General features: G+C 38.9%; 1 protein-coding gene across 3 annotated transcripts in view; it reads left to right on the top strand.

The window, feature by feature from the left end:
• Positions 1-20,466, top strand: part of SHANK2 (SH3 and multiple ankyrin repeat domains 2) — a 489,211-nt gene that overhangs the window by 138,455 nt on the left and 330,290 nt on the right. For all 3 annotated transcript variants that reach the window (XM_042469292.1, XM_042469286.1, XM_042469278.1), the window contains exon 10: positions 14,735-14,801. In XM_042469292.1, the coding sequence (XP_042325226.1) occupies positions 14,735-14,801 (67 nt within the window). The remainder of the gene's footprint in view (positions 1-14,734; positions 14,802-20,466) is intronic.

Genomic DNA, 20,466 nt, shown 5'->3' with positions numbered 1-20,466 from the left:
TACTGCAGCCACTCACTCACAAACTACAAGGTGGGTAAGTTCAATACCAGCCAGGGGCTCAAGGTCAACTCAGCCTGGCATCCTTCTAAGGTCACTAAAATGAATATTCAGCTTGATGGGGGCAGTTAGCTTACACATTGTAAACCACTTAGGGAGTGCTTAAGTGCACTGATAAGTGGTATAGAAATGTACTTGCTATTGCTATTGGATTGAAGACCAGCTTTGATTCTGATGACTGAACTCATAGCATCCAGCAACATCTACCACATCAAAATAAATCTTACAGTCAGTCAGCCATGGTCATGAAGTGAATATGCATATAATGGTGTGTACTTCATCCTTTTTGCAGACACAAAGTTGCACACTCAGTGCAGTTGTCCATGTTACAAATGCACTAATATGGCAGAACTGTGATGCCCGAAACCGAATGTGTACTTTCACTGGTTATCAGAAAAACATTCTGCGAAGAGTTCTGCCAAGAATGGATACATGGAGATTTTTATAACAATTAGATGGTTACAGGAGACATGAATTCCCAGAATGCAGAATGTTATCTCCCTAGTTTGACTGGTATATTTAAGCAATATAGCAGTATTTCTCACTGTTACTACAGCAGCTACCTACAATCTTCATCAGATGTGGTACATCAATGCAGCATGAAAAAAAAGGATTGGGATGCTAGGACTGCAACTGTTACATGCTCTGAGAACCAAATGTGCTTAACAGATTGCAGCAGGACTTGAAATTATTTTGTGGTTAATAAAGAGCTTACTAGGACCAACTTACTCAACTTTCTTCACACAGGAGGCAATTGTGATTATATCAGCTGAAAATATTCAGAATGATGTTGAAACTCTGTCGGTCTATAAGTCCTACAGGATATAAAAGAAGTAGTAAAAATGGGCTGTAGAGCCATTATTGGTAATGTAATGCCACAGCTACATGTGGCAATAATCACTTTCTAATTGAAGATGGGATGAGAAACCAAAAAGCCAGGCATAGCATCATAGAGTCAATTTGTAAGCTACCTGCATGTTGTGCTAAATACATGATGCCAATTAGAAGTTGGCTTTTTGTTTGTTTTTCTTGCTCTGCAGGAAGAAATCAGGATTGTCTCAATAACGGTTTCCTCCAGCAGCATGTAGCAGAGGTTTTTGTCAGGACTGTTGGCTAGTAGGAAAGGATGAACCTCCTTTCACTTTGATTTGCAGTCCTCTGTCATCTCTGTAGGTATATTTTAAGAAAGGACACACTAAAAGTGATGGTGCATTTTATATTAATGTGTAGTTTGACCATATAACTTCCCTATATCCTTTGAAATAATGTTTTTTTTGAATGTTCAATTTCAAATAATACTTTACATTATTTACATGGATCTTGTACTGTGAGAAAGATGGCATTATAAATTGAATACATTTAGTTTGATCAGCATGTGCTTTATAGAGTATAGCAAAGCCTTTGACTGCATAGATCATGAAAGGCTATGGAACACCCTTAAAGACATGGGAGTACCAACACATCTGATAGTCTTGATGAGGAATCAGTACTCAGGACAAGAAGCTACTGTCAGAACAGAACATGGAGAAACAGAATGGTTCCCAATTGGCAAAAGAGTCAGACAAGGCTGCATCTTACCACCTTACTTTTTCAACTTATATGCAGAACATATTGTAAGAAAAGCAGGCTTGGACACAGAAGACAGAAGAGTGAAAATAGGAGGAAGGAATATCAACAATCTGAGATATGCATGTGACACCATAATACTAGCAGAAAACCTCAAAAACCTAGAACAGCTACTAAGAAAGATCAAGGAAGGAAGTGCAAAGGCAGGCTTAACATAAAGCAAAAATAATGACGATTGAGAACCTACACAAATTTGAATTCTCATATCTGGGATCAAACATTGATAGACATTGAGACTGCAGCCAGGAAATCAGAAGAAGATTAAGAATAGGACAGCTCTGAAAGAACTAGAGAAGATCCTAAATGGCAAGGATATACAATTGAGCACAAAAGTTAGAATCATACAAGCCATTGTATTCCCTATTGCCATCTGAGAGCTGGACACTTAAGAAGGAGGATAGGATAAAAATCAACTCATTTGAAATGTGATGCTGGAGAAGAGTGCTAAGGATTCCATGGACAGCCATAAAGACAAAGAAATGGGTCCTAGAGCAGATCAAGACAGAAATTTCCCTAGAAGCTAAGATGACAAAACATAGGTTGTCGTACTTTGGACACATCATGAGAAGTCATGAATCATTGGAAAAAACAGTAATGCTAGAAAAGATAGAGGGAAGTAGAAAGAGAGGAAAGCCAAATATAAGATGGATGGATTCTGTTAAAGAGATCACAGTATGAGTTTGCAGGAGTTGAGCAGAGCAGTGGAGGGCAGAGGGTTTTGGAGATGTCTCATCAGCAGGGTCGCCATGGGTCGAGATTGACTCGAGGGCTGTTAATAACAAATTTATAAATTATAATTATAATTACAAGGTAACTTTTCATTAAGACTTAAAACACTAGTGGAACTTTACAAACAGCAGATTTAAGAACAGGTGAGAATTTTCAAAAACTGTGTGCCTTTTGAAAAACAAAAGCCATTTGGAACAAAACAATTTGAAGAGCTCATCTGAAATTGAGCAAAAAAGACATTAGGCTACAGTGTTTAGTGGAGAGAATTCTACAGGAAGTTTGGTGCCACAGAAAAGGCCCTATTCTGTGGTTTCACCAGCTGTGACTCTGTCCCCTTTTTGAAGACTGTATTAAACGATGGGCATGATTACTGTATTTTCTGGCATATAAGACTCCTTTTTAACCCAGGAAAATCTTCTCAAAAGTCGGGGGTCGTTTTATACACCGGGTGTTGTCTTATAGGGCAGGTGCTGAAACTTCCGAACCGGACTGGAGAATTTGCAGTCGCCGCATATGGTAGGGGAGCTCAAAAACGGCCACGGCCGCATCCCCACCATATGCGGAAGACCGTATGAAAGCAGCAATGGTGGCACTATACAAGTATGTCAGAAGAAAATCCATTCACCAGGATTCGTAGAAAGAAGTGACTTAACATGGTCCCAATGATGAGGTGAGGGGGTGCCTCACTGGGAAGGTGTAAGTGAAGGGCGGAGCAAGCTGCAGGTGTGCAGGATGCCCGGGGTATGGAAAAAAGAGCCGTGTTTGCGCTACTGCTCTGATAGTCTTGGAGACAGGGAGGGCTGGACAGGCAGGGAGGGCTGACCAATCCAAGCAGGCTTTGTATACAACAAGTTTTCCTGCAAAGTACCTGCATGTCATAAGCATTTGAATTAAAATTACCATATTGAAATCAAATCTGATGTTTTTTAAATTTTTATTTGGTGTGCGTTGGAAGGGGGATATTCTTATACGGCAAGTATATCCCAAACTCTATATTTTAATTGGAAAAGTTGGGGGTCGTCTTATACGCCTAGTCAACTTATACGCCGGAAAATACGGTATATGGAAAAGCCTATCTTTTGGATTTGTCTACTGTGAAGCTTTGTTGTGAAAAGCTTGTCTGCAGTTATTCATCTGTAAGACATCACAGAGTGGTTATTCTTAGAGGAGTAGCCTTTGGAACAAATTTGGCAGTACAGTAATTATATTTCTAAAGTGTCTTTTTATGCTATAAAAATAAAGTACATGTTTATCATCGCAAAACTGCATAATGAAAAACTCAGCCCTTTCAGTAAGTAATAGTGCAATATTTTAGCAAATGTAGACTAGTCTGATATATAACTGTTGTACATTCCCCATGGTTTATATTTCCAGATGCTAAAACTAGTTTTTGAACAAATGTATAATAGCTATTCTGAGACTAGTGCCTGTCAATATCTGTCTACAGATGGCAGAGTGAATCACAACTTGAATAAGGAAAATGCTAGACTCTAAGCCAGAGTTGCTAGGAGAATTTTTTGTGCACAGTATACATGTAGTGCTAAATTTTGGAACATAGTCAGTATGAATTCTGACTGAAAAAAAATCCAATGGTAAAAAGAAATCACATTCAAAAGACCAATAGAAGGAGGGTAACATTAGCATTCTCTGTATTATCAAGGACAGAAGATGAAATTGCATTCCTCCAGATAGCCTGTCGGCAGCATCCAAAAGGTAATGTTTACCAAGAGAACAGCAGTACAGGCAAGAGAATTAGTATGGCACAGCAGAAATGGAAGGATAAGATGATTAATAAGTGTGTGTGTGAGAGTGTGTGTGTGTGTGTGTGAGAGAGAGAGAGAGAGAGAGAGAGAGAGAGAGAGACTGTGTAAACTGAGAGCTAATAAGTTAATCAGGCTGTGAATACTTTTCATATCATGGTTGATATTTGTATACAGGTTATTTGTCCATATCAAAATAAAATATTTAAAAAGTGTATAATTTTTAAAGTTATTTGACTGGTTAAGAAGAAGAAGAAAAGAATAATACTGAAATGCTGAATATGTCACCTTAGATGTAAAATATTCTGGGACTAGAACATAAATGTTGTTCAAGGTGCACTGTAAAAAAATAGAATTTCTTGTTTTGGGAACAGGAAAAACTTTTAAAATACCTTAATGTATTCTAACTTAACAGCTATTTAGTTGGTTCCCCTGTATTATTTGTGTGTTTTAATTGTAATATGTTGTTGAAGTACATTCACATCTATTATACCAGGAAACTCAGTGTCCAAATAAGAACCACACTATAATTAATTTTTAATCTTCTTTATAGGTGCAACAGTTCACGTTGTAATGTTGTCTAAAACTGCAGTTTTAAAATGTAGTTAGAAGCAAGGTCTATAGATGTCTTATTCTATTGGATATTTCAGAGCAATGGAACAAGTTTGCTTACTGTGCTGGAGAAATGTTACTATTATAGTTCAACCTAGAAATTCATGTTCAATAAAATAGATTTAAAAAAGATATAATATGCACTAAATGTTAAGTTGGTTTGGTTCCCAAACCAAAAAAAAAATGTGCAGACAAAATCCCAACTCTTTATCGTACTGTGGGGTTTTTTTGTTTTTGTTTTTTTTTTTTTTTTGTTTTTGGTATATCCATCAACTTAACTTACATTTCATTGTAAGTGAACATGGTAACCTTGGGTGGTTCTTTCAGTATTGCTCAGCCTAGAAAAATGGGACTTGAAGAATCTTAACAAATGTATACGCAACAGCAGCCAGGCAGCTCACAGGTACAGCTCCACTACCATTTTTTTATCCGTGACAGGAGTGCATTGGAAGAGTTCCGACTGCCCTCACGCATTGGGAAAAAAGGAGCATCCAGTGTAAGACCACTTCTTATCCACTGGACATGCATCTGAGCATTTTCCACAGCTGATCAATGGCTGGAGGTATAGAGTACCCTGGTTACTCTTCCATGGAATACCTCCTTCTGCAGTGTCTCAAAAGAATGCATGTGCTGTTGTAACAAGGATACCTATATGTGTCAACAACAGGATTCTAACCATAAAATTTTGAGTGACATGTCCAGCTGTTTGTTGTTATTGTGAGCCCTCAAATTATTTCTAACACTAAAGCAACCCTGTTGTGGGGTTTTCTTGGCAAGTTTTGTTCAGAGGAGGTTTGCCATTGTCTTCCCCTAAGGCTGAAAGCATGTGACTTGCCCAAGGTCACCCAGTGGATTTCATGGCTGAGAGGAAATCAAACCCTCATTTTCAGAGTCATAGTTCAACACTCAAACCACCATGCCATGCTGGCTCTCTCCAACTATACTCTCTCTATTTCTCTATCTGTGCATATTTACAAGACAAAGAGGTCAGATACCTTTCACTTGTATATCATATATAATTGAAGAACTCTAGATATATTTATTTACATTTATTTGCAGAACCAGCATGGTTTAGTGGTTTCACCATTGGACTATGTAACAACAACAGCAACAATAACAATGTGCTCAAATATAAGAAAACTAAAGACACAAAAAAGTGGGATATTTGGACAGGTATGGCGGTTTGAGTGTTGCACTGCATCTCTGGAGACCATAGTTCCTTCTCATCCATGGAAACCCACTGGGTGACCTTGCACAGGTCACACTCCTCCAGCCTCAAAGGAAGAAAAAAGTGAACTCCCTCTGAACAAATCTTGTCAGCAGAACCCCATGATAGGTTTGCCTTAGGGTCATCATAAGTCAGGAACAACTTGAAGGCACACAACATGTTTTTTAATATTATATAGACAGTTGCCTATCAACAAATTTATCCAGTGAAGAAGATGATGGTGTTATTTATTTATATCCCACTTCCCCCCAAATTTTTTGACTCGAAGTGGCTTACAGATTAAAAGCACAATACAATTAAAAACATGCAAATGTGACCAGTTTAAAGGTAAAGATAAAAGTAGTCCCTTGACATGAATGTCTAGTCATAATCAACTGTAGGGGCCCGTGCTCATCTCTGTTTCTAAGCCAAAGAGCCAGCGTTCACTGCTCTGGTCATGTGGCCAGCATGACTGCACCGATTGCTGTTACCATCCCACTGAGAAGTGGTATCTATCTATCTACTTGCATTTGCATGCTTTTGAACTGCTAGGTTGGCAGAAATGCGGACTAGTGATAAGAGCTCACCCCATCATGCAGCACTTGGGCCTTGAACTGCCAACCTTCCGATCTTCTGATCATCAGAACTGGCATCTTAACCACTAAGCCACCACATCCCATAACAAGTTTATAATAACAAAAAAGCAATAAAAAATAAATAAATAAACAGACATTCATATATATTTCTAAAGGGCTTGGTTCTTAAATGTTGAGTCAAACGAACAACTTTTCCTCGCCTCTGAACAGGTTTAAGGAAAGAGGACAAAGAAACTTTCTGGGATGGTGTATTCCAAAATTCCAGTGCTATATGGAAAGGGCCTTGTGGATGCTAATTTAGCTTTCTGAGGGTCTTGGATGGTTGATTCAAAATTCATAGAACCATCTTCCAAGAGAATATTTTCCCTGATACAGATTTGGATGGCATAGGTCAAAAACAATACCCTGATTTTAACCCAGAGACATATTGGTACTAGTGCAGCTGTTTTAGAATAAGTTGTTTTGTGCTCCTAACAGCTATAGCTGTGTATGTGTGTGTAAGAATAAATGGCCGTAAGGGTCCTTTTGAGATGAAAATGGCCACATCTGTGTTGATTAAAGTGGAATTTGGAAAATAGAGCATGGCTCTAGTCTTTGAAAAGCTTGATGCCCATTCTCCCTGGGGGACGATCCATTTGGGATGTTGGGAGTGGGGAGAACTGTAGCATGGACTGCTATGTGGTTCCTCCTAGAAAATCTGGGAGTGAGCTCTGCATGTGAACCATGAGTTGTGTATTTCCTAAAAGGTGTAGTTCCCTTTCCCCAGCAGGAATCCTTTCTTCTTTTGGAATAAATCTACTTGCTTGCAACAAAAATAGATCCTGTCCAATGTGAACAAGTCATCACACTGTTAGGCTGTGACAAGAAAAGAGCATTACTTACTGTGTAGAAAAACTTGATGAGCAAGTTGCTTCCTGGCAAAATTGTTTCCCAGCGCTCATGGCAAGGCCATAGTTGAAATCATATGGGGAATGGGTACACTCATGAAGTTGCAAACAAGGTAGGCTAATGCCAGCTAGCAGCAAAACAAGTCCTAGCAGCAGACTAAGGCAAGGAGTGCAATTGTTCTCTAACCTGGATGGAGATAAATAAAATAATTAACAATTCAGTCAAGAGTCCTGGCTGCACTGGTACAAGGCAGCACAGAGTGTCATTGCCTGGACCCTCTCCCATTGCAAAGGCCCTCTGTTCTGATACCGGACGGCTGCTCATATATGTGTCCTGAGCCACCTGGTGTGTCCACCATCACAGTAATAATTTTCCAGTGACCAACCTGACTGCCATGTTCTGTGTTATTTGGAGTTTCCGGGTTAAACACAAGAGTAGCCCCATGTAGAGCGCACTGCAGAAATTGAGTTGTGAGGTTACCAGTGCATGTGCCACAGTTTCCAGGTCCCCCAGTGAGTACCTCTGTCTTCCAGTCCCATGTCTCCAGATGAGCTCTCCCAGTGGCTTCATATATATGTTGAATAGCATTGGGGACAGGATGGCATCTTGGGAGATGCCACAATTAAGCTCTATTTTTGAAGAGCAACTGCCCCCGCTCATCACCCTTTGGAATCTGCCTGAAAGGAGGAAATGGAACTATTGCAGTGCACTGCCCCCAATTCCTAACTCTCTCAGGTGTTCCCAACAGCATGTTATGAGTGATCGTGTCAAAAGCTGCTGAGAAGTCTTACAGCATCAACAGGGTCATGCTACCCCTAGTCGATGCCTAGACGGTGGGTTGCTTTGCTCTGAGACTAGAAAAGGTTGCCCAGCCTCAATCATGGCTGGGCAACTTATTCTGACCTCAGAGTGAGCAACTGACAGAGTAGAAGAGCGGGGCACATTTCAAACAGTGTTGGAATGGAGGACTCCAGTTCTTCCCGGAATAACTGGAGCAAATATATTAATGCATTTTAAGAGGGTTATTCACTGGTTCTGGTGCTCAACAGGAGAAGGCCCAGGAAAATTCCCAAGGCCTGGTGGCCCTTTCCTAGAATGGATCTAAGGTAACTGAGGCAATCTGCATTCTTAAACTAGGCTTGAAGCCAGTTTGAAATGTATCCAGACATTTCAGAAATAATCACACACAAAAACGTTTAATCTGACTGGTTTTTCTAGTCCTTTTCATCTGTTAAATAATCTGAACCGCCTACACAAATTCTGGAGTTCAGCAGAAAATAGCCAGAGACTGCTGTTTTATTTCTAGGCTGAACATAAAACCATTTTATTTCTGCTAAACTAACAATAATCTGACATGGTTTTGAATGCATTTTCATTGTATGTAAATCATATAAGGACAGGAAAAGGAAAAAAAGAGGAAGAAAAAAAGGGAAGGGAATTGGAGGAAAAAACAGTGTAAATAATTATTATAAAAAGAAGTGTGCATATGAGAGAGAGAGAGTATCAGTACACAGGCATCAATAAAAGGTGACCGTTACCCAGATAAATGTTCTAAAGTTGAAATCTGTAGGAGGAGGTGGAGATTTGTCTCTGCAGTATTGCAGCATAAGTGTTAACCAGCAAAAGGACATGGAAAATCTGTTTCTACTGTCCAGTAGTCAGTTTCCTAGAAACAGGTACCTACTTTAAAAGCACATGCATGTCTACAAATTTCAATATGCTTCAGTACAAGTTAAATACAGGTAGTAAACTCCCCACCAAAAGTCATAGTCAAGTGATAAATTCATGTGCTTAAAGACACATTAGATGAATTACTTTCTGAAATAATCTTGTCATTTTGAAATCACTTTACATTCTTGGTAGCATCAGAACCTTGTTAAAATCTTTTTATAGGTTTATTATACTATATCATTTCTATGCCATTATCTCTGTTTCAATTTAGCCAGGGCCAGAGGTTTAAAGTAACTATATACAAATAGGCACTTATTGTAAGCAATTCCTTTCCCCAGTCACCAAGGTACAGTGGTAACTACAGATTGGGGGGGGGGGGCGGTTGTTCCACGATGCCCTATTTGTGCTCAGTTTTGAAAAGGTAACTAAAAGCCTACTATTTTAAAAACGTTGCTTTTTTATAATGACAACTATAGTGGTGACAGATTACTTGGGTATAAAACTTTTAAGGTAACTCATTTTTGAAAATAAAATTCTAAGCTCCATGTAGCTTTATTTGAATTTACAAATTACTCAAATGCTGGCTCATGCTTTTCCCCCCTGAGTTGCTGCAAGTGTTGAGGTAGCAATTTCATATAATCTCAACAGAGTAGGATTCACTCCTGTCATCAACAGATGATCAAGTGTTGATGAAAGGGTGATTTGGAGGTTTCTCATTCATAGATAGGATTGCCATAACTTGAAGTTGACTTGACAGCAGTTGACAACAACAAGGATCCATCCCATTCAGTACTAAAAATGATTAATATTGTACAACAATTTTTGTCATGAGGACAACAATTTCAACATACTGTTGTTCTGGTTTACAAGTTTTTTATCTATCATAATATCTACATAACATGGATGCTTTTTTTCAGTTTTCTCAATTGTTCACTCCTGGCACAAAATCTAAGAGCCTGTGGATGTGAAACAGCAGAAATGTACTCAACTAAATCAACTGCACAGGCTTCCAGTGAGTGAAAGACTATTCAGAGTACTGGTTTTTGCCTTTAAGGATTTACTGACTTAATTTGGAGAGCATTTGATTTCCTTTTCCCCACAGTCTCCCTCCCCTCCCCACTCCTCTTCTTTGACCATCTCTCAAGATTAAGATTAGCACCAGGGGTTTATCCTGACTTGTAGGCGAAGAATTTCTGTATCTTGAATAACTGGGCAACAGAAGAAATGTGCACAGATTTGTATCCCTTACATAGTTCAAATTTCCTGTCCTACCTAGTAATTAAATACACAGCACCTTTGATACTATAATAATAATAATAATAATAATAAAATTTATTTTTATCCCGCCCCTCTGGTCACCAAAATCATACATACAGTATATAGATTCTGATTATGTCACTCCTTAGCATCTCCCCTGGAGTAGGACATGACTTTATCCTTACATAATACAGTATTTTGCCTTATTTTTATTGAAGTATTTTCCAGCTTTAATAAGGAAAGATGATAATACAAAAAATGTTGTGTTACAGAGGAATATATTTCACAAAAGAATTGCATGAGAAATATTTTTCTTTGTTTCTTGAATAAACAGGCATATATTAATGACAATACAGTACAGTATGAAATTACATGAGACTTTGGTGCTAGCTGGATTTATTTTATTTTGATTTTTGAGGCTATCTTTTACACCAGCTATAGACTTTGAAACACAGAGCTTTCAGTATTCACCAAATTTGTAGGCTTGAAATTGTTCTTCCTTCAAAAGACCTGATAATAGGTAACAGGACTTGTGGCATTTTGCTGTATTATTATAATCAATCACCATAGTATCAGGTTTATTCTACTAGATACAAATGCATACAGCTGGATTTTTAGAGATGTTAGACTTTATTGAACCATAAAGTACAAAACTATGTTTATTCTGCTTTCTCATACTTCAAAGTAAGTTATGCTTTCTGTAAAGTAAGTTTTATATAATTTTAGGAAGCAATATTGCTTACTAGAACACATATTAATACAGAATTGTGAATGTGTAGATTAAAATTATCCTTCTTTATCCTCCATGGGGTAGTGGCTATCCTTCTATCAGTTAGCTGAGTAAGATACAGACACCCCTCCACATTCATGGAGGTTAGGGGCAGAGGACCCCCTGTGAAAGTGGAAAAACCGAGAATATATTAGAAACCCCCCCCCCCCCCCAAAAAAAAACCACGAATGAGTCCTCTCCCATAAAAAGCACCACCTGGCTCCCTCCGGGCAAGACAAAAACAACACCATACCTTCTCTTTGTGGGTCCTTTGTGGTGGTAGCTGCTAACATCAGATTCATAGGGGAAGGACTTTGGAAATAAGGAGGATACAAAGTTTGGCAAAGTGGAGAAGGCACAGTGTTGCTTGTAACTGGCTGGGAGGGAGGGGGAGGGAGGAAGAGATGTACCTTGTTAAGCAGCAGCTACAAGATCACAAATAGAACCACACATCTGAAACGCGCAAATGTGGAGGGCCGATTGTGTTGTATATATGTGTGTGTACATACATACATATGTGTATGATGCATAACTCTTCCTTTTCCATAACACCAAAATAACGTCAGAGGGCTTAGGTCTGTTGTCCACCCCTACCAGACATTCAACAGGTGGAAAAAAGGGCCCTATATGGCTGGAGCACTAACTCATAATTGGAAATATCAGCCCTTTCTCACAAGTGCTCATTATAATATTGATTGGAGATGGGTTTAGCCAACATATATGCATGAGCACTGGGAGGTGTGACCAGTATGTATAATCACCTTCACATTTTTGTAAGAAATGGAAACTGAAGGGATGGGTAGACAAAAGAAAGTAAAAGTGCAAAGAGCACAAGAGACTTACAGAAGTCAAACAGGGGTCTCTGAGGATGGAAGCCTAACAGTGCTCACAGTCAAAAGAGCATGCATACTGTGGGCATATAGAGTGAACAAGCTATGAAAGAAAGCAAAGAAAGGGCTGGCATAATATAATAGGGTAGAGTAGATAGCAGTGGTTTCTAATAGCTTCCATGTTAATGAGGTAGTAAATCTCATCCAATTTGTACTCCATACTTCAAAGGAACAATCCCCCAAATAGTTCCAACATTTTTTAAAGTTTGGACTAAACCCCAAACTGGACTCAATGCCTCCTAGCAGGTAAGCTGTTGCCTGAAAAACACAGGTGAAAACATGAATATACACTACAGATGTGATGAATTTGGCTGCAGACTTCTAGTATTGTAGAAGTTATTAAACTGCAAAGAAAAAAGATTTTCAGCTTTCACTCTCAAGTTGCACAGATAGTGAATTAATCATGTTAATTGCATTTTTAATTACACTTGATTCCTGTTTTGTCATAAAATGTGAACATGTTTTCACCTTTTTTGCCATTACGTAGTGATGCCCCATTACAGTTATGTTCAAATAAATTAAACTGAGATTGACGATTTCTTGAAAATGAGAGCAGCTGTCAAGATCAGAAGGGAATAGTTATCATTCTTTCCTTTAATGTTTGAGCAATATTAATAAAAATCTTACCCTCTCTGGAATTATAAAACATATTTACTATTTTTGTGGCTACAATTTACTGCTTCCCATTAAATGTTATGTCATCTTAAAAATGTGTCTCAGATTTAATAGTTATATCTCTCCACGGTTTTAGTTCTGAGTAATAAAGAATGAGAGGCCAGATTGCTTAAAATAAATTGTTTTCATAGTATGAATATGAGGCGATGTTTAATCCCAGTTCCTATCTTTAAATCAATGGTACTTGCTGTATGAATGGGTCCTGCCACAAACAGCCAGAATTAAACAGATGTTTATTTTGCATAGCTCCACTGCTGCAGAAATCCTACAACCTAAACAATGTAATGATATACTGCTTAATACTGTGGTGCATTGATTGACAGTGAATGTTCAGATAGTGCTTATGTTGTAACCTACAATAATGTTATACAGTCGGCCCTTCTTATACACGGATTTTTTATACATGGATTTAAGCATACACGGTTTGAAAATGTTCCAAAAAAGTATAAATTTACCTTGATGTTCCATTTTTTATTAGGGACACCATTTTGCTATGTCATTATACTTAATGGGACTTGAGCATACACGGATTTTGTTATACACGGGGGATCTTGGAACCAAACCCCAGCATATAACAAGGATCCACTGTACTCAGATATAGTTACATCAATGTACTGATTGTATTATTGAGAGTAATCAATATATTCATGGGATCAAGTCCTGTTTAGTTTGACAACATGTATTAATCAATTATAGTGATTGAAATTGTAATGCTATTGAGAGGCAGCATGGTGTAGTGTTTGAGTATTGAACTATGACTGTGGAAACCAGAATTCGAATCCCTGCTCAGTTAACGAAATTGACTGGGTATCCTTGGGAAAGTCACATTCTCTCAGTCTCAGAGGAAGAACTTCCAATGAACAAGAAAACCCTGTGATAGGATTGCTTTAGGGTCTCCATAAACCAGAAACAACTTGAAGGTACATAGTAACAATAGAATTGTAATGATTTCTGTTATAACAGACATTACCAAACAGTTCATTTTTTCTGCACCTTATCATTGTATATGATGTCCATTGGTTTATTTTCTGCACTACCCTGTAGGGAATGGTGCCTATATCAAAAGAGAGTATTTCAGACTTAACCATGACTACAAGGTACCTGATTTTAATTTGTTACATCTATGACTATAGCTGTTTTCTTCACATTTATCTCAGAGGACAAAAGTAAGAAAGTGTTTAAATTTTTCTAGAGAAAGTCTTAAAGATGACACAGGTTAGATGTGAAGTACTCACTCCTAAACAACCGTTAGACTAGATAAATATACCCCCAAAACCATCTTCATTTACAAAATCAAAGTGGCTGTCTGAATTCATTCTAAAATGAAAATTCTCCTTTAAAGTACAGCACATTGGTATTTTTCCAAGTTTCTCTTCCTCTTGGTTGGCAGTAAGTTCTTTGCACAGCAGTAATAGACACAATTAATGACAGAAATCTTGGCTCTTTTTACTCCCCTTTTGCATTACAATATCTATCTATTAACCTTTAGTGCAAAATAAATGCAAAAATATAATGTTCAGACTAAATCCTAGTGAACCTTTACAAGTGATACAAATAGGCGCCTCCTTATTTTTATCTGTTTTTATATTATAAATTACTTTGCTTTTGCATTGTAATTTGTTATTGTCTATTGATGGAACATTATTTTTATACACTGTACATTGATGAACTAATATGTCAGTGTCTGGAGGATTTGTTGCTGAATACATTCCTGCTAATTTTGTGGCTAATAGGAGAAACTATTTCTGCGAATCACAGGTTGATCAAATCAAATGAGTCCTGCACTGTTAAAATACAGGTTCATATAAATTCAAAGTATGTGTTTTATAGGTAGTGTGCAAGAATCAACAGCATAGGATATGATAGTGATGAAACACTTGATCCATCTTTGTCTGCATTTGCATTTGGAATTTGAACACGTATAACTTTATAGAATATAAGACTTCATTGAATTTTTTGTTCATTTCTTAGACTTGCCAACTGTTGTTATCTTTCAGGTGGCAATAATTGCTGGAAATTTTGAACTTGCTGAATACATCAAGAATCACAAGGAAACTGACATTGGTATGTAAGATATCTACTAGCATCTAAACTGCTTTATCGGTATTCTGTAAATTTTTAAAATTGAAATAACAGGGAAAAGTTATTATTTTTTTTTTAAATTACTTGTTTTGAGAATTAAAGGCTTCAAACAGACAGCCCAAAAGGGCCACCATAAAGGCTGCATTGGGTGCAGGGCGTGCACACGATGCTGCCCGAAACATGGCCGGAAGCTGCCCCGTGCACAGCTCTTTTCCAAAGACCTGGACCAATATCCACTCAAAAAGAAGCAGAAAAATCCACTCTTTTTCAGAATGCTGGTTGAACGTGGCAGCGGCCCACATTGGGGCCAGCGCATGCAGCAGGTCATGGCCGTGATGCGAACAGGCCCCACATGGTTCCGAGTGGTCCCGACTCCAAGTGGCCCTTTTGGCCTATCTGTTTTTCCCCATAGATCCTCATTTTTTTTAAAAACCTAGGATGCTATGTCTTCAACCAGAGTTTGTTTGGTACCCAGATATTGCAGAAATCTTTTACAGTGCGCCCGCATCATATGCGGGCGCGCTTTACGCGGACTTGAGCTTACACCGCTCAAGCCGCGGGACGCACGCAGGGCGGAAGGTGTGGCGCGTCCATTCAATTGAATGGTCGGCGCACCGCCCGTTGCGCCCGCGCGCCGCCGCACTGCCGCGCCGCCATGCACGAGCCCCATTGTTTCCAATGGGGCTTGAGCATAGGCGGAATTCACCTTACGCGGAGGGAATCCGGAACGGATTCCCGCGGAAGGCGAGGGCCGACTGTACATCAGCAGCTGAATATAATCTGCAAGATGTTCTTTCCTGTACTAGTTTTAAAGAGTTTTTTTACAATGGGGCCCTGTGTTCAAAGCATTAAGAGCAGGTTCATACAGAGATAACAAGAGATGCTGAAACATGGAAACAAGCAAAAATGGACCCATCACCAGCTCTGGACAGCATCCACTTGAAAGTTCTTAAAATCCAGTTGTGAAATTGTCAAACCTAAACTTAAAAAATACACAAATCTCCCCAAAAATATCCTCGATATGAGACATTTGGAAACAGCTATCATACCACCACTTTCAGATGGGGTGCAGGACCTCTGGCTTATTCTATGTAATTGGTATAGAAGGAATTGGTCAACGCCTGAAGAAGAACTAGTTTTGCTGAATTAATAGCAGTAAGGCCTGTGAAAAAGTTAATTGTGAACTGCTAATTTTGAATTATTTGACAGCCATTGTAAACCGTAACATTTAAATAGCTTTTGACAAAGCTGAACAAATACTTAATGGACATATGATAAGAAAACGTGCCTCCTATATGGTCATGCAAATGGGGCGTGGGACCCCCCCCCCCACCTCCCCATTGATGCAGGTCTACAGAAACCACATGGGCTCAATCTGGATCCAGGCTGCTGCTGCAATCCTGAATGGGATGCCAGCAAAGAGTGGATTTCCCCCGCTCCTTCTTGTGCTGGCTTTCTCCTGCCAGGCATGCTCTCTGTGCGGCTTCCAACAACTCTGGGGACATTCATCATCTGCACACCCAACCCCCAAAATGTCTGGAAGCCACTCTTTCCTGCCTTTCTGTTCGTGGGTTAAAGAACAGGAAGGAAAGAGCCATTCTTTTGTGACAATAATGAGAAGAGGGATCTGTATTGGTACTATTGCCTTTTAACAATCATAAAAGTATAGTCAAAATTAAATGTGCAGATGAAGTTCAAAGTAAATTAGGGTAAAGTTGTGTACATTGGATCCGTATCTGCTGGAGTTTGGTTTCAGGACCCCACCCCATGGATACCCAAATCCCATTGTATACAATAGTATAGTAAAATGGTGTCACTTATATAAAATGGTGATGTACTTAAAAGATTTGCTTTTTTAAAAAAAAAAAATTGGAGTTTTTTCAAGCTGTGTTTGGTTGAATCCATGAATGCAGAACCTATGAATATGGAGGGCCGACTGTATGCTGATGAGGCCTGTAATCAAGAGTCATGGAGGCAGGATTAGTGAAGATATTGACTTGTTTAATAGTAGACATGAAAATGGTGATTTTAGTAGTTATTAGGAAAGGTAGGAAATGGTAGCATCCAATCTTGAAATATCCATGTATAAATCTGTGGTGTGGCCACACTTGGAATAATATAATAGGCTTGGCCATTATACCTGGAAAAGGATATTGTAGGACTGGAAAGGGTGCAGAAATTGAAAAATAAAATGAGCATTGGAGTACAACATTTTTCCTATAGAGAAAAGGTACAATGACTGGGGGTGTAACTAATTAACTAAGGTATAAGTAGAACCAAATATTTTTTATCCATCTTCAAATATAATGTCAAACCATTCAACTGACTAGTATGAGATCTGGACAGGCAAAAGGAACATATATTTGAAGGGGGGCATGCTATGCAAGAAGGTGAAATAGCTGTTGAAGAAGCTCAGTTCAGATACCTTGGGGGCTATACAGACAGGCAGCATGCAGTCGCTCCTTTTTGCCCTAGATTGGGGCCGTGGCAACTGCATGCGGCAGCCTCCAGAGCACATAAAAAGAAACCACGAAAAGCAGCTTCTTTTCAGCATCCTAGAAGGGGCATCGTAGGTGTGGTGGTGCTCCATGATGATGCTCCTTCCGCACTGCACTGTTTGGGCACTGCACCATGGGGGCAGGGTCACAGCGTGAAGCATGCAGATGCTACACCGTGACTCTGCCCACAGCCCGGTGCTTTTCACTGGCCTGGGCAAGGCCTTGGTCTTAGATACTCATAATGTGGTGTCAACTTTGCTCTTCTTAAACAAGCCCTCGAGGAAGTGTGATCTCTACAGCTCCAGACAGTTTCAAAAAGCAGTTATGTTTTGGTTTGAACACATATCTGGAGAAAATGGTGGATCAGTGAAATCAATTAAGCCACACTAAATTCTGAAAAGATAGAAGGCCTGTCAGGACTGCTTTCTCCCACAACAGTTGGGTGTGAAATCTGTGGGTTATCCTTGATATGGTACCATAAAAGGACACACAGATAGTGTTGGGTTCAGAAATTCTTCTTATTAGCTGCATGTGATTTGGCAACTTCTAACTATCTTAAAAGACATATGGCTTAGTGAAACACGTTCTGGTTATATGGATAAGCAAATGGATTCCTGCACTAGCAAGGGGTTGGATTAAATGACCTTTGGGTTCCTTTCTAACCCTGGGGTTCTATGATACTATATAAAAATTAGAGAAATAGATATCATGTGCTGTATGTGTGGTTTTCATTTAAATGCAAATTGCAATATCAAGTCTTTTGATACAGAATGCAATAACAATAGTTTCAGGACTAACTATTCTGTACTAGTTACTCTCACTGTACCTTTGTTTCTGGTCCAGATTAAAGACCCACATATCTTGGGTATGTGACTGTATGAGCCTGCCTGATTTCTAAGACTGGGATGGGAATTGTTCAAGGTTGGCCCTCCAGATTTTGCAGGATTGCAACTGCCAGTTTTGTTTACATTTGGTATGCTGTCTAGAGTTAATGGGTTTTGCCATTGGGAACTGATGGCTTTCATGTCAGTGGGGTGATAAATCCACTCCAGGCCTTGGGGTTGTATTCTGCTATCCATTGAAAAGGAATTAACTTTGCCTAAAGGAGAATATCCACTTGGCCTCATGTAACCATCTTCCCTATCTATGCTACTCAGCCATTCACACTTCAGTTAATGTGTCCATACCCATTCAGTCTTTCTCACATGCATATATACAAGCATAACCAGAGGATACACCTTGTATGCTCTTTGAATGTAGGCACCTAGGCTTGGAAGGAGTTCATCTCTTCTTTCTCTAGTAAGGAGGGATTGGCTTCCTCTCTGCTTCAGGAAAGACATGATCTGATAATACAGATTAGTAAAGTCCATATTTTCAAAGGCATCTTTTCTCGTTACTTGGGTAGATGGACTCCAGTCCTTTCCCCCCAAGGCAGGGATGGCCTTCCTTCCTGCTGATGTCTTCATTCTTTGTGTCACCAGCAGCAGTTCAGAGGAATATTGTAGGATGTGTTTGGGCCACAAGCTGTGGACTTCTAATCTCTGCTGTAGTATTATGGTTGTTGTAGTACTGTGTGTGTGTGTGTGTATATATATATATATAATTCTGTTTATTGTCCTTTGCACTTAGGTAAGTGGAGGAATCATAATTAGATAGATAGATAGATAGATAGATAGATAGATAGATAGATAGATGGATGGATGGATAGATAGCTAGCATTTCATGCTTATATCCCTAGTGGAAGATAATGATGGCTATTTATAATGACCCTGGGAATCTAGTCACACTGGTTGAAAACTATTTTCAATTATTAAAGCCCTCTGGTTATGCCGTTAGTTTAATTAAAAATAAATGCTGTATTTTGGCTCTATGAGATATTTACATTAATAAAGTTTTAATAAAGCTTACTTTAGCTTAGTTTATGTCAGATAGGAACATATTTGATACGGAGATCCCAATGCATGATATAAACCTAGGCAATAAGCTTCAGATTATATTTCTCATAGAATAGTGCATTAAAGACATCTTGTTCTCAAATATTATGGTCATATTCATTTATGCAGGCATGGATCATTTCAGTATGCAAAAATCACCATGGTTCAACATACTGAATACTAGTACACTCGTTTACTAATGTTGCTATGGGGGGGGGGGATTACATTCTGTCAGTTCAAACACTTTGAATGCTTCCCCTTGCTAGATTTTCTGGCTTGTGTAGTGGAGGCCACATGGCTGTTTCCCCTACATGTAGTAGTAGGACTTCCTTGGTTGAGGAAGTTGTGGAGACAATTTTAATTTTTACTTGTTGTCTTCCTGTGATGTTTCAGTCTTTCAACTCTCTAATTTAGGGGTGGAAAACTGTGCAGGGGGCATTTTTCCTCCCTGCATCCATCTGTCAGGTCACTCCAATGTGTTTCACTGTGCCTAATGTGGCATGATGTCACTTATGGCTGCCATTTTGGAATATTTTCAGCTGAATTTTTTAGATTTCTTTTGTGGCTTTGTAGGGTCAAGGGAAGCAAACTGCAATTGTTTGGACACATTTTGAACAGTTTTGGAGCATATCTATATATCTATATATTTAAATGCATTTATCGAAAACAAGTCATGTCAGGCTAATCTTACTTACTTTTCTGATAAATTTACTGGCTTGGTAGATGAAGGGCAATCTGTGGATGTAGCATATCTTGATTTCATTAAGGCTTTTAACAAGGTCCCCCATGATATTCTTGCAAACAAGCTAGTAAAATGTGAGCTAAATAATGCAACTGTTTGGTGGATTTGTAATTAGTTGATAGCCGAACCCAAAGGATGCCCAGCAATGGCTCCTCTTCATCCTGGAGAGAAGTGACCAGTGGGGTGCCATAGGGTTCTTCCCTGGGCCCAGTGCTATTCAACATCTTTATCAATAACTTACATGAAACAATAGGGGGCATGCTTATCAAATTTGCAGATGACACCAAATTAGGAGGCGTAGCTAATACCCCAGGTGACAGGATCAAAATTCAAAATGATTTAACTAGATTAAAAAGTTGGGTAAAAACTAACGAAATGAATTTAAACACGGGGAAATGTAAGGTATTACACTTAGGGAGAAAAAATTGAAATGGACAGATATGGGACGGGGGACACCTGGATTGACAACAGTA

This window comes from Sceloporus undulatus, chromosome 1, assembly GCF_019175285.1.
Source record: "Sceloporus undulatus isolate JIND9_A2432 ecotype Alabama chromosome 1, SceUnd_v1.1, whole genome shotgun sequence".
Lineage (NCBI taxonomy): Eukaryota > Metazoa > Chordata > Lepidosauria > Squamata > Phrynosomatidae > Sceloporus > Sceloporus undulatus.
Note: the sequence above shows the minus strand (reverse complement) of the source record. Positions and strands in the feature narration are given on the sequence as shown.